Source organism: Psittacula echo (assembly GCF_963264785.1).
Source record: "Psittacula echo genome assembly, chromosome: 3".
Classification (NCBI taxonomy): Eukaryota; Metazoa; Chordata; class Aves; order Psittaciformes; family Psittacidae; genus Psittacula; species Psittacula echo.
This window is the reverse complement of record NC_137736.1, coordinates 19,762,869-19,776,203: the sequence shown is the minus strand read 5'-3', so window position 1 is coordinate 19,776,203 and position 13,335 is coordinate 19,762,869. Positions and strand designations below refer to the sequence as shown.

Below are 13,335 nucleotides of genomic sequence, written 5' to 3'. Positions count from 1 at the left end.
CTCCGATGCTTCCAAAGCACTGGAGGGGCTCAGTGGACTAGATACTTGCCCATACTGTCCCACACACCCTGCCACTCATGACTGTCCAGTCTTGGGGAGAATCTCTTGATCCTCCTATATTGTCGTCTAACCCTAGACAAGACCCAAACACAACTCCGCTTAACTTTCGAGATCAGACAAAATGGTTGTGGGTAGAACACACTCTGTGTGTGTGCCAACACGGTGATCCCCATCACAATCAGCAGGCAGTTTTCAAAGGCCATTCAAAACCTTCAGAACTCTCAAATGATGCTGCTGTACTTGTCACTGGGGTTGGTGTAGCTGCTGTGCTTGGAGCTGGAGTAGCTGTGCTGTCTGCTGTGGTCAGAGTTTGAGTAGCTGCTGTACTTGTTGCAGGGGTGTGTAGGAATGTCTCCCTCATAGGCTGACCACCCGAGGAGGGGAAAAAAGATGTGCAATTGCTATACACTTCTATTATATACCTCCCAAAGTATAGGGGTGGTGACCACACTCGGAATGCAAGCCAGATCAGTTTCATGATCAATGAGTCTATTGTATTACAAGTCATTACCATAAAGTACAATGAAACAAGAACCTTAGCTCAAGATCCCCAGCCGATAAACACTAACACAGCAAATACCGGCTGTAAGGTATGACATGCTGAAACTCCAAGATCAAGAGCAACAACTTTGAGAGCCAATAAATCAGCATTGTGACAAGTGACTATTAATCCGAAACAATGACTGCTTATCACAAATATGATTAGACACGTGCTGGTCAGATGTGTCATTATCGCAACCCTTCGTGCCCCACGTTGGGCGCCACAAAGAACTGTCATGGTTTAAGCCCAGCCGGCAACCCAGAACCACTCAGCCACTCACTCACTCCCTCCCCTTCCTCCCCCCGCTCCTGGAGGGATGGGGAGGAGAATCGAAAGAATGTGACTCCCACGGATTGAGATAAGAACAGTCCAATAACTAAGGTATAACACAAAACCACTCCTGCTACCACCAATAATAATAATGGTAAGGGAAATAACAAGGGAAGAGAATACAACTACTCATCACCCGCCGACCGATACCCAGCCCGACCGAGCAGGGATCTAGCCCTTCTGGGTAACTGCCCCCAGTTCTACATCCTGGGCATGATGTGCTGTGGTATGGAATACCTCTTTGGCTAGTTTGGGCCAGGTGTCCTGTCTCTGCTTTGTTACGGCTTCCCCTCCTCCCTGGCAGAACATGAGACTCATAAAGTCCTTGGCCAGACTAAACATTCTGACCAGCAACTAAAAACATCGGTGTTATCAGCACTGTTCCCAGGCTGAAAGACAGAACAGCAGCACTGCACCAGCTACTAAGAAGGAGAAAAATGGCTACTACTGCTGAATCCAGGACAGGTGTGCACAAGTCTCGCTCTCAAAAAGTATTTTGATAATCAGGTATATTGGTATAACCTAAGCCAAGACTGATTAGCTTGAATTCCACAATACCTGTCCAGATTGTGTTCTGAAGTAAGGGAAGAAGCAAAGTTTTCAGAAACTTTGAAAAAAACCCAAGCATTTTGTGTCTGATTTTTCCAGCTGTGTGAGATACCAATACAAGCATATCTCACTGTTTGCATGTGTACAGAGGAGAGGTTTCAGGACAAATGTTGCTAATACTGGCCGCTAGTTGGCATTATTGATATATCCCAGTAAAATGGAGCTGGTGCAATAGAACCCCTTGAGGGCAGTGCTGGATGAGCTGAGGCAGTCACCAGCTCTGGAAGGTGATGGGTTGCACTGAATTCAGCCAGAGCAGACAGAAACCACCTGGGCACCACAGCCTTGTAATACCTTCCCAGCTGACCCCCGCTTTTCTGCAGCTTATTGCTGTCCATAGGGGCTATGCTGGGTTTCCAGTTAGAAGAAGAGGTGACAAGCTTTTGCCATCACCCTGCCCTGGAGGAGCTTTCTTAGGGTGAAGACATCTCACAGGGGTTTGGTCATCACAGATGTTACGTAGTATTTGGGCCAAAACAACAAATACTCAAGGTCTGCAGCGTTAATAACTACAATTTGTAGATGTAGCAATATTTTACCAGTAACTTGCATGGAAGCACTTTGAGAGCACAAGGCTGCTGCGAGCCAGCTCATCTTGTGTAACCGATGGGTGTGTGTATTTTTGAAAGAGCCTTTTGTTATGGAGCTCAGTGGAATTAGACTTGTCTTAATCTTCTTTGACTGGGAGTAGATTTATGCCAGAAGACCTGATAAATAAGATGTCACTGATGAAACAAGTATGAGATGAGGTATCAGAGTGTTGCCTGAAGCAGATTTTGGTTGGTAAGAGGAGTGCAAGTCAGCAATTCACACTTCAGGAAATTAGGAACTTTGGAATAGAAGAGAAAAAGCAACTCTACACTCTTCTTAAGACAAAAACCTCATTAAATAGTGTTATAGAATAGTTTTTGTTCATGCATGAGGACTAATCTTCAATTAAAACCATTCCAAAATCGTTACTGAATTGCAAGGACAAAGGTGCCATCTGTCCCTGCCTGCGTGTGGTTTAAGGACCTTCCATGATACAGTAAGATTATGACAAGAAATCCACTTTTGGTTTGAAATACGCTTTTAATCTCTACACTTTTAAGGGAATTGTAGGCAACTGTGGTGCCAAATCTGATTTTCTGGATGACAGACTTCCCAGATTCACATTATAATTTTCACATTTTATAAAGACAAGATCTGTTTGCTGCAGTGGTTGGATATCCCCCTGGCTAGATTAAAATGGCTGCCTTGCAGGGGTGAGGATGTAAAGGATGATCAATTGGATCTGCTTTTGGAAAGCTGGGTTGTGGGTCCACCCCTCAGCCACTAAGCCTGCAAAGAGTGTTCAGGGGCTGAAGGATCTCTGAGCGGCAAGTGCTTTTCAATGAGGAAATACTGAAAAATGTGTAGCTAAGGCTAAGGTATCATAACTGAGATCTCAGGCTTGAAGAACAGCAGTGACCCACCTCCTTGTGTGTTTAAAACATACAGCTTGATTTCACAAATCCTCACTTGCATAAAGAGGTTTGTGAAATGAGGGAGAAGGTGTGCTTGGAAGATAGCTACTGATTAGGGAGCAAGTGAGTTTTCTCCTCTATCAGGCTGTGCTATTTCTGGCACTACTTGGCATATGGTTTCATTTTATGGGTCACATTTGCAAATTGTACTGTGACTGCATGAGTCAGTTTTACACAATGGTGTAAAACAACAGCCTTTGGAGTAGAAAAATGCCGAGCTAATTCCCAGCGAAGCCCTTCCTTCACCTAACAGCAGAGGAAATATTTGAATAATATAAAGTAATTCACTCCTGCCTCCTCATGGGCTGATTAATATAATTTCATGTTACACCTGTCCCGTGTTTTTTAATACAACTAAAACATGTATAATAATCTAAATTATAGATCTCCAATTTGCATAATACACTTTAGAAATACCGTGTTGTTTCACTACATATTTTTTTTGCGCGGCCACAGAGCTAAAAACATATTGATCGCAGCCTCATGAACAAAAAAGCACGCTCGTATTTTAGAAGATGGTGACCTCAAGTGGAAAAAAGGAAAGCAGAAATATTGGTTTGAGAAGTAGAAAACTGAGAAGTCTCCCCTGTGAATACAGGTAATAACTCAGCTGTGTTGTTAACAGTAATCACAGGCACATGGTTTCGCCCAGTTTTCGTTTAGGCATTGTATTGCTTACCCACTTCTCCCTGCTGGCTTCGGCCACGAGGCTTTGCCACCACAGTATGGTGCAACCTGAAAACAAAATGACTTCTGTGTCTGTCCCCTGCCTATCACAGCCTTCAATACCAGAGGGAAAGATGTGACTCATCTCTGTTGTGAGTAACTGCTCACATTCCCCTTCTCTCTGGATGTTGCACACAACCAAAAAAATCCCCATGCTCCCAAGCTCGTGTCCCCAGAACCAAGGCTTGGAGCAAGCAAGGTGGGTGATCCCATGCCACCTTTGGGCTTGGGACGAGGGGTACATGCCAGAGGGGATACAAGCCTGCATCAGTAGTGGTAGGAGACTGAGGGTGATGCTTGTGGTTTCCATCTCTGCAGCTGCACAAGAGGGTGGAAATTTGGGGTTGCATGCTTCACAAGTGAGGGCTACAAAGGCTGCAGGAGGCCTCCACGGGAGAGGTCAAGGTGCAAGGTGGCACCCATCTCTACCCATCCCCATCACAGAACCATAGGATGGGTTGGGTTGGAAGGGACACAAAGATCATCCAGTTCCAATCCCCCAGCCATGGGCAGGGGCACCTTCCACTAGACCAGGTTGCTCAAAGCCCCATCCAACCCGGCCTTGAACACTGCCAGTGATGGGGCAGCCACAGCTTCTCTGGGTAACCAGTTCCAGTGCCTCACCACTGTAGTAGTGAAGAATTTCTTCTTAATATGTAACATAAATCTATCCCTTTTTAGCTTAAAGCTATTCCTCCTTGTTCTACCGCTACATGCCCGTCTCCAGCTTTCCTGTAGGGTTCCTTCATGTCCTGGGAGACTGCTCTAAGGTCTCCATGAGCGCTCTCCTCTCCAGGCTGAACAGAGACAATGATCCCCATCACGCCAGCGGTGCCTGGTGCCGGAGCTGGGGAGCGGTAGAGCGCGGTCGGGGCGGGGCAATCCCCGATCACGTCTCCCCAAGTCGTGTCGCCCCGCCCCGGGCACGGCCACGTCCCACCGCCCCTGGGGGGGAGGGCGGAGCCACTATATAAGTGCCACCGCCAGTACAGCCTCCCCCCACTCGCCGGCGCGACGACTGCACAGCCCTGGCTGTTCCTGTGGCCTCTCCGCCGCCCGCCGCCTTCCTCTGCCGCCCGCCGCCCCTCGGCACCGCCATGATCGTGGAGAGCAGCCGGGACGCGGCGTCCGATGGTGGCGACGGCAGCGCCCTCAGCAGCCCCATCAATCTCGCCTACTTCTACGGGGCGTCGCCCCACTCCAGCGAGGGCAGCTGCTCGCCGGCGCACTCCGGCCCGGGGTCGCCGGGCTCTGACTCGGACCTCTCGGTGAGCAGCCGCGGCGGCGGCCGGAGGGACGCCCTGGGCAGTGCCCGCCCCGCGCTGCAAGGTACTGCGTGACCCCTCGGCGGCCGCGGCTGGGCGGCGGAGGGCGCGAAGCCGCCGCTCCTGCCCCGTCCCCTTCACACCGGCAGCGAAGCCGGTCGCGGACCCCTCTTGGTTTAAAAGCCCCGGAAGCGGTGAAGAAGCGGGAGCCCCGCGTCGGGCAGGAGTGTTCTGCCGGCGCTGCGTGCGCAGCGCCCGGTTCTTGCGGCCGAGGGGTCCCCGCTTGAGGCGGTGGAGGGGGGAGCAGGAGCATCGCCTCGGCTTCTGTCTAGGGGGTTTTCCACAAGCGTTCCCGCTTTTCTTTGTTTTTTACTTAATTGTTAAAACGTGGAAACGGGATCGGTGTCTTGAACCCGGGTTTTGCATTCATGTTCCAACAGCTGAACAGCACATGGGGGGCGGAAAGCAGCACAGGGGACCTTTCCAGGGGGTTCGTGTGAAGAACTCCGTGAAGGAGCTCCTGTTGCACTTCAGGAGCAGCAAGCAGATGTCCTCGGGCTCAGCCACAGAGGAAGGCAAGGTAACCAGCATTTTTCAGCACTAGCATAATTGCTTGAAATGCTTGATGAAGCTGGCAAAAAACCAAACAAACCAACTAAACAAAAAAACCCCACAAAAACCAAACCAAGAAAAAAAGGCATGCGATAATGCCAGAAAGGAGTTTTTTGCTTTATCTGGTGTGGATGGAGTCAGTGTTTTTCCTTTTCAATATATAATGGAAGAACACAGCTGGGAAGAAATTAGCAAGGAGGCTTATTGTGGGTGAAGGAGGCACTTGAAAATGTTCTTACTAAGCTTTATTTTCTGAAGGGAGTTTGGATAAAGATGTGTTTGTGTTATGAAACCACAGAAACTCCCTGCTAACTTGGATGAGGTCATTCATTGTCCAAGTTGGAGCATCTTCTCAGAAGAGAATTGTTTGTCATGCTGTTGCATGCGGAGCATGCAGTATGAAGGCAGACCTCCCCACTCTGAAAAGATGAAAATCAGTAACAATACAGGAAATTCTGGGGAGATTAAAGGGATTTTTTCTTTTTCTGAGGGTGTGTTTGTCACAGGAAATTTTTGCATGGAAAAGTTCATGGCATTGAAGAAGTATAAAATAGGCTTACTTATGTTAAAAAAAAAAAAATCCTCTGACCTCCATAAGGAGTGCTTTTCTCTAAATTTTCTTGAATTTTGTGGTATTGTAATGAATAGCTGAAAAGAAGAAAAATTATTTTCATTTAAGTTTCATGTTTCAATTTTCTAACCTTAATTAAAAGCAATTAAATTAGGGTTAGGCAATCATGTACTAGAATTATTCTAATGTATAATCTATGTTTATAGAAGCAAATTGTTGCTGCTTTCTTCTTGGTTTTGTTTTCTTTTCCCTGAAATAACATCATAATAATGGAATAATCTGGATTTCTCTCAAAAGGCACAAGGAGGATTGGTGAACTATGACCAATACACAGGTAAAAAAATACCCTCATACATTTATACATTTTTAAAGTTTGATAGTGAGAGTAACCTCCAAATAGGTTCTAAATCTATTTTCTTCTCAGCAGAGCTGAAGAGCATACTAGGTCACAGTGGCAAAAGAAAGGCTCCAGAGCTGCTTTCTGATGGACTGTCTTTTAAGCGCCAAGCTAATGTTCACCCACACCTCCTGGTAAGTTTTGTGTGATTAGTGGCTTCCAGAGCCAACTAACCTCGAACTTTTTGGGTCTTGTTTCGATTTTTCTTTTTCTTTTTTATTCTTGACAGACACCACCCCAGACACCAACTTCTATGGATAACATGGAGGAGACTCATAAAAACAACCCAAAGCATGACAGCAATTCTGATCTTCTTCAGAACATTATGAACATCAAGAACGAGTCAAGCCCCATTTCTCTGAACACGGTGCAGGTCAGCTGGTTGCCCACTGTGTCTAGTCACAGCTCACCTGGTGAGCAGTACCAGGAGAGCCCAGGAACACAGGCTTTCTCCCCATCCCAGAAGTACCATGCGTTCCAAGATCACACCTCGCAGCATATGCTTGATCTGCCACACCATTACCAGTTTCCTCCATCCCAGAACCAAGATTTGTCACAGACCTATCCTTCAGATGCCTCCCTGGAGTACAGGCCCTTTGCTGCCAATGACCAGTCTCCTGGCTACCAGCAGAATACCTTTGAGAGCCATGAACTGCAGTACTGCCTGTCACAAAGCTTCTCCTCCCTCTTGAACGACTCTGAGGGTTCAGAGGGTATCTTTGCTCCCCTCCAGCCGCTGAGCAGTGCCCACCTGCAGCCTGATGTCAGCCCCCACCCTCCAAACTTCAGCTTGCTTTCCAGTAACATCTGTAATAATTTGGAGCGCAGTGTCTCTTTGGCTACTCTGAATGTCTCTCTACCTGACCAAAGCATCACCAGAAGCACGACTCAGCTGGGAAAGTCATTTTTTCAGTGGCAGGTAGAGCAGGAGGAAAACAAACTGTCCAGCATCTCTCAAGAACAGTTCCTTGCAAAAGACTCTGATGGAGACACGTGAGTGCTCTTTACCTCTGCATTTCTGATGTGAAAGACTGGGTGATGCGTCTGGGTTTTGGTGGACCATGAGGTTGTAATGGAAGCAGTTCATTAGCAGTGTTTGTGTCATGAGTACAGTAGTTTCACCAAGTGAAAAGTCTTGCTGATGAGCTGCAATGCACAGAATTGCAGCACACTGACTGGATAAGGTGTTTGTATTGTATAAATTCAGGTTCTTATCATTAGACTTTACCCTAGTAAATGGGGAGGAAAAGACTGTAATTTAGATGATTTAAATTGCCCTGGGAACAAGGTATCTGTATTCCTGTCTTAGTGATGCAGAAGAAGGCTGCATAACACCCCTCCCATATGTTTGGATCTCTGTAATGTCTTGATCTGTAGTTTGTATGATTGTGTAACTCTGTGTTTCACCTCTTCCCCACAGCTTCCTTCACATTGCTGTTGCCCAGGGCCGACGAGCACTCTCCTATGTTCTTGCAAGGAAGATGGCTGCCCTGCACATGCTGGATATTAAGGAGCACAATGGCCAGGTGAGGTTCTCAGTCTGTGTACCTGCTTGGTGCACCTGAGTGCTTCTGCATGTCTGAACCTTGGGGAAGAGGTGGTGAAATGTTTATTTAATATTAACCCCAAGATTTAGCCTACATACTAACATTAACCTTGAGCTATTAATACTTTCTGGGATCACCTTGAGCTGGTAAAACACTGTGTTCTGCTTCATTTGTCCTGGCTTCCTGGTATTCATAATCACTGCTTAAATAAAACCAGGTAGCTAGGCTTTTTATTTGTTTTAGTTGCTCTTTCCTGTTAGAGATCAGATGACTAATAGTTTGAGTTTTCTTCTTGATGTTTGCAGAGTGCTTTCCAGGTTGCTGTGGCTGCCAATCAGCATCTTATTGTGCAGGACTTGGTTAGTTTGGGGGCTCAAGTCAACACCACGGACTGCTGGGGTAGAACACCGTTGCATGTTTGTGCTGAGAAGGGGCATGCCCAGGTCCTTCAGGTAAGACCAAGCAGGCATAGCTTTGCCCTGACGGTTAATGCTTCTACATTGTAGTAGTTGTCTTGGGAGACTCTGGAAATGCCACTCCTCTCTTTACCTTCCTCTGTGTAGCCTTGTGAGTATGTCTCAGGGTTCTATGGTAATGGCTTGAAGTGAGACTGAATTTCACAATCAAGTTCTCACTAATGTTTTAGAGTAATTTGGTGGAATCCTCTAGTCTATGAAAAAAATATCTCAATGCCATTATTTATTGTAACTTTGTTGCAGTAAGGCTGTATACAAGCTTGAGGAAGGAATATGTTGTTTGGATAAGACCTAAATGTATACTTGTTCCCACTTTTGTAGGCAATCCAAAAGGGAGCCATGGGAAGCAATCAGTATGTGGACCTTGAGGCAACAAACTATGAAGGTGAGTAGTTAAGAGTTTATAATTTACAGAGTTATAGGATGCTATAATGTTTAATAGCTGCTGATGTGAATGTTATCATGGGTTGAGAATCAATAAAATTGAGCATATCTTTGCCAGGTTGAAATTCACAATTACAGTTGAAATTACATTAGAATTGGCATATCTGTCAGATAAAAAAGTGGTTAATCTGTGCCTGTCAGGATCTCTTTCCTCTTACATGGGATTGCTGTGTTTGGCATGGAGAGTGTAGGTAATAATTGGCTATTATTTAAAACATTTGAGTGCCAGCAATGTGTCAGTGGGTGCAGAACCCAGAATCTTTGGCAGCATAGATTCCATTTATAACAGCTCTTTCTAATGTGCATTTGTTAATTAATGATGTGGTGTTTTTTAATGTTAAGGTTTGACGGCATTGCACTGTGCTGTTCTGGCACATAATGCTGTGTTGCATGAGCTGCAGAACAGTCAGCCACGTCACTCCCCTGAGGCACAGGAGCTTCTGTTGAGAAACAAGAGCCTAGTAGAAACCATCAAGACTCTGATACAAATGGGAGCCTCTGTTGAAGCTAAAGTAAGTAAAATGGCTTTGTCTGAAGCATTAGATCCAGAGAGAATGTGGGGAAAAAAACAAGTCCTTTTCTCCTATGCCACATTTCAGCGTTATTGCAAAGGAAGTAGACTAATTTGAAAGCTTCCCTACAGCTTAATTTACCTGAGTGGAATGGGAATGTTGCCTTTATTCAGAGCAAGGTATTATCAATGCAGATGAACCCTGGAGAAAAAGGGAGGTGACGATCTTAATTTCTGGATTAAGAATGATGCTATGCTGGCTGCAGTTGGTTGTGTCTTAAAAGTAAGAGTATGTTTGGAGCACTCTGAGGTGTATCCATAGTAGTAGGGTGCCGATGATACCTTGTTCTTGAGCTGCAAATTTTAATTAAAAACTGCTTACCTGTCCAGTTTAGGTCTGTGCTGGGCCAGACATTACTTGATGTAACATTTGATATTTTGGCTATGAAAACTCACTGCCAAATAAGATCTCTCCATTGTTCATTATGTGCTCATATTAAAATACATATTCAAATTGACTTTCAGTGAATTGTTAGTGCCAACATGTTTGCTCAACGCTGCAGTTACTCTTTCTGTTTTGTCTGCATGTTCACCCTGGATAGGTGAACCACCTGCAGGGAAGACTAACAGTTTCTTTTTTGATAGGATCGCAAAAGTGGTCGATCAGCTTTACATTTGGCAGCAGAAGAAGCAAACCTGGAGCTCATTCGTCTCTTTTTGGAGCTGCCCAACTGCCTGTCTTTTGTTAATGCAAAGGTACAGTGATTTTTCTGGAATGCAGATATAATCTTTGATGTGCATGTGTGCGGCACTGTGAGTGTCCTGAGATTAATGCTCTGCCTTTACTTCATGGAACTACTTTGTCTTCTTCAGGCTTATAATGGCAACACAGCACTCCATGTGGCTGCCAGCCTGCAGTATCGGGAGAGTCAGTTGGATGCTGTGCGTCTGCTTATGCGAAAGGGAGCTGATCCAAGTGCCAGAAACTTGGAGAATGAGCAGCCAGTTCATCTGGTTCCTGATGGCCTTGTAGGAGAACAGGTAATAAAAAATCAAGTAGCCTTCTCCTTTGCTCCCATCTGTTCCCATCTACACAAAAGCCTTACTCCTCTCTGAAAGTTTCTTTTGTTTTTTGAGTTGCAGCTTTTGTGGAAAATACATAGCAAACACCATTTTACTCATGGATCTTTGGCTTCAATGTCAGGATCAGGAAAACTGTACAAAGACCTGAAATTATAGATTTCACTGGGTTTTTTCCATCCTAAAAGCTTTTTCCTGTCAAGATAGGATTTTTTCTTTGTAACCTTGCAACATATTGGACTGTAATACACCTTCTGTTGTTCATTTCAGCATGGCCTGAGATTGTACTATCGTTGCTCTTGTCATAATTAGTAATGGCAGTTCTTAGGCCTGAGTAACAGGTGAAGAAAATTCCTCTTTCCTAGAAGCTATACAAATACATGATGAAAATGGTGACTCTTGACCTAAGTAGCTAATAACTTAAGCAATTGAGTAATTCTTTTGCTTTTCATTGGTTCAAATGCTGTAAAATTGGATCAATTCTGGAGTAACTGTACTCAACCTGGGCTCAGATAAATGAGGAATGCAGAACTGGGTCTAGGGTTGGGGTTGTTTTTCAGATTGACTCATGTTAGGTTGATGAATACTAATGTGTTTGTCTTTCTTGTCTCCAGATAAGACGTATCCTAAAAGGGAAGGCGATTCAGCAGAGGGCGTCCCCATTTTAAGCTCCATGTTCCTTGGAGTTCAGCAACTCACACTCACTGTCAGTCAGGCAGTCCTAATATATCTGTAAATAGACCATTTGCCTGGTGTGGGCAAATGTTAGTTGTTTCTATGAAACAAAAGTATTTTGTTCACTATCATATAGTGGGTTATATAAGAATTAAAGAAAAAAAAACCCAACCCAAACCCAACAAACAAACCAAAACCTAACAATCAAATTCCTCTGAGCAAATGGAAATGTTTCATTCCCAAGTATGTGGAATATTTGCCTGGATACTTGGATTTCCTAGCTATGGCAAGTCTGATTTTATTTAAACAGTCTGAGACATGTCAACATTGCAGAGCTTTTTTTTCTTTTTTTTTTTTCTTCTCACTTAGAACATTAAGTGCAAAAGTAATTAAATATTTTTTTAATTTGAACATTTACTTACGGAACTTTGTATCTTTCTTGCAGTAGCTCATGCAGGATTGTACATAGTCACTGTCATTATTTGTACAGCTGTATATAGTTCTGAGAATCTACTGATCATTTGGGCAATGAACTGAAGAAACAAGTTCCTTTATCCTGAACTTGCAAATTGCATGTAGAGTTTTCATACTATACTGGTGCAAACAGAATTCTGTTGTTTTGAAAGGCTGAAAACCAAAAGTACCGTTAGAGTGTCCATAGCACTGATTTGTATATGCCTTTGGAGTTCTTAATGGAACACGAAAAGTTCAGAGGACTGCATCAGGGTTTTTTTGTACCCAGGAGGTTTTTCTTTTGATGGGACAATAGACTGAGGGAGAAAGATCATGACTTCTGTAGCCTGCGTGTAACTTTGTTGTACTTCAGAGAGTATGATCTTGATTCAGTGAAAGTATTTAGCATGTATTTAACTGTTGATGCATGCTGAAATATCTCCATATTAATCGTAATACTTCAACATGTGTAAGCCCCACTAGTTTCAGTAGGACTTGAGCACATGCTTAAGTAGTCTGCTATATTGGGCTCTGGTTAATTTTAGAGACTCAGTGTTTTTCACCTTCTAAGCAGAGTTAGTCCATTTATGGTTTTACCTTATAGGTATGGTGGCTAGCCAAGTAATATTTGAACTTGATGTTTTTCTATTTTTTAATAATTATGGGTATTAATGCATAATGTATACTTATGATGTGCTATACTTGTGTCTGTTGGAGAAAGCTTCTTCCTGTCACTTTCTGAATGCCGGGCTGTAATCCAGTAATATGTTCTCTGTATGGTCTTTACTCTTCTGGTTTTGCCTCACACGCAGTTCTCTGTCCTAACTGTTCAGTCTGATTGTGCTGTTTTGAACAAGTATGTCTTGTATACAAGCTATGTAAAAAATCTGATCTGCGGAGACTTAGTTGCAGTGTATTTCCTGAAGGTTCTCATGTAACTTGTGATTGAATAAACATTGCTAATTAAATTTTGGTGGCTGTCTGTGATACAAATGATAAATGAAATCAAGCTTGAGAGAGAAGTGTTTTAGCAAGGTAATCCTATTGGACTGGTGAATGTTCATCCTGCTGTTTAATGCTTTCTCTTGTTTGATGCTGGTTTTGAAGCTGGTACTTTGGTGTTTTGGATCATACACCATGCAGTTGTATTGCCTCTGTGTTTAGTAGATGTGCCCTAAATAGAGTTAATAGTCACCAGGTTGTGACCTGAACACCTCCCTGTATACTTGAGTGAGAGCGGCTCTGACAATGTCATGTTTCCTCATGACTTCCTTGCCTTGGTCCTCAATTCTTACAGCTCATGTACAAGCAGTCACCTTAGCACAGGTGGAAGTCTGCATGAGCAAATGAGACTATACACATGGTGAAAGACTATCCTTGCTTCACACATTAAAAAATGGTCTCAGCTGGCCATGACCTTTCAGGAGGAAGAACTGCCATCAGAGACCATCCCTGCTGAGTGAGCACTGTGCTGGTGGCATGGCAACAGTCAAGAAAAGCTGATGAAGCTTTAGGATATGAAGGAAAGGACTG

General features: G+C 44.2%; 1 protein-coding gene across 4 annotated transcripts; it reads left to right on the top strand.

Moving 5' to 3' along the window:
* Positions 1-4,819: 4,819 nt before the first annotated feature.
* Positions 4,820-12,670, top strand: NFKBIZ (NFKB inhibitor zeta). 4 transcript variants are annotated; one of them, XM_080613446.1, is made up of 12 exons: positions 4,820-5,100; positions 5,477-5,616; positions 6,517-6,553; positions 6,647-6,750; positions 6,846-7,609; positions 8,037-8,142; positions 8,469-8,615; positions 8,961-9,024; positions 9,426-9,595; positions 10,240-10,350; positions 10,468-10,635; positions 11,289-12,670. In XM_080613446.1, exons 1-12 carry the CDS (start codon positions 4,869-4,871, stop codon positions 11,340-11,342), a joined length of 2,097 nt encoding a protein of 698 aa, XP_080469572.1. In that variant the 5' UTR covers positions 4,820-4,868; the 3' UTR covers positions 11,343-12,670. The 4 variants fall into 4 exon arrangements, with proteins under 4 accessions (XP_080469572.1, XP_080469571.1, XP_080469570.1 ...); XM_080613445.1 differs by having other exon boundaries at positions 6,644-6,750; XM_080613444.1 differs by lacking the exon at positions 11,289-12,670 and having other exon boundaries at positions 10,468-10,846.
* The last annotated feature ends 665 nt before the right edge of the window (positions 12,671-13,335 follow it).

Coding starts and splice junctions, on each gene's coding strand:
- NFKBIZ (XM_080613443.1), top strand. CDS start 4,869: ATGATCGTGGAGAGCAGCCGGGACGCGGCGTCCGATGGTGGCGACGGC. Junction 9,025..9,425: donor TGAGGCAACAAACTATGAAG/GTGAGTAGTTAA, acceptor TTTAATGTTAAG/GTTTGACGGCATTGCACTGT. Junction 10,351..10,467: donor TGTCTTTTGTTAATGCAAAG/GTACAGTGATTT, acceptor TGTCTTCTTCAG/GCTTATAATGGCAACACAGC.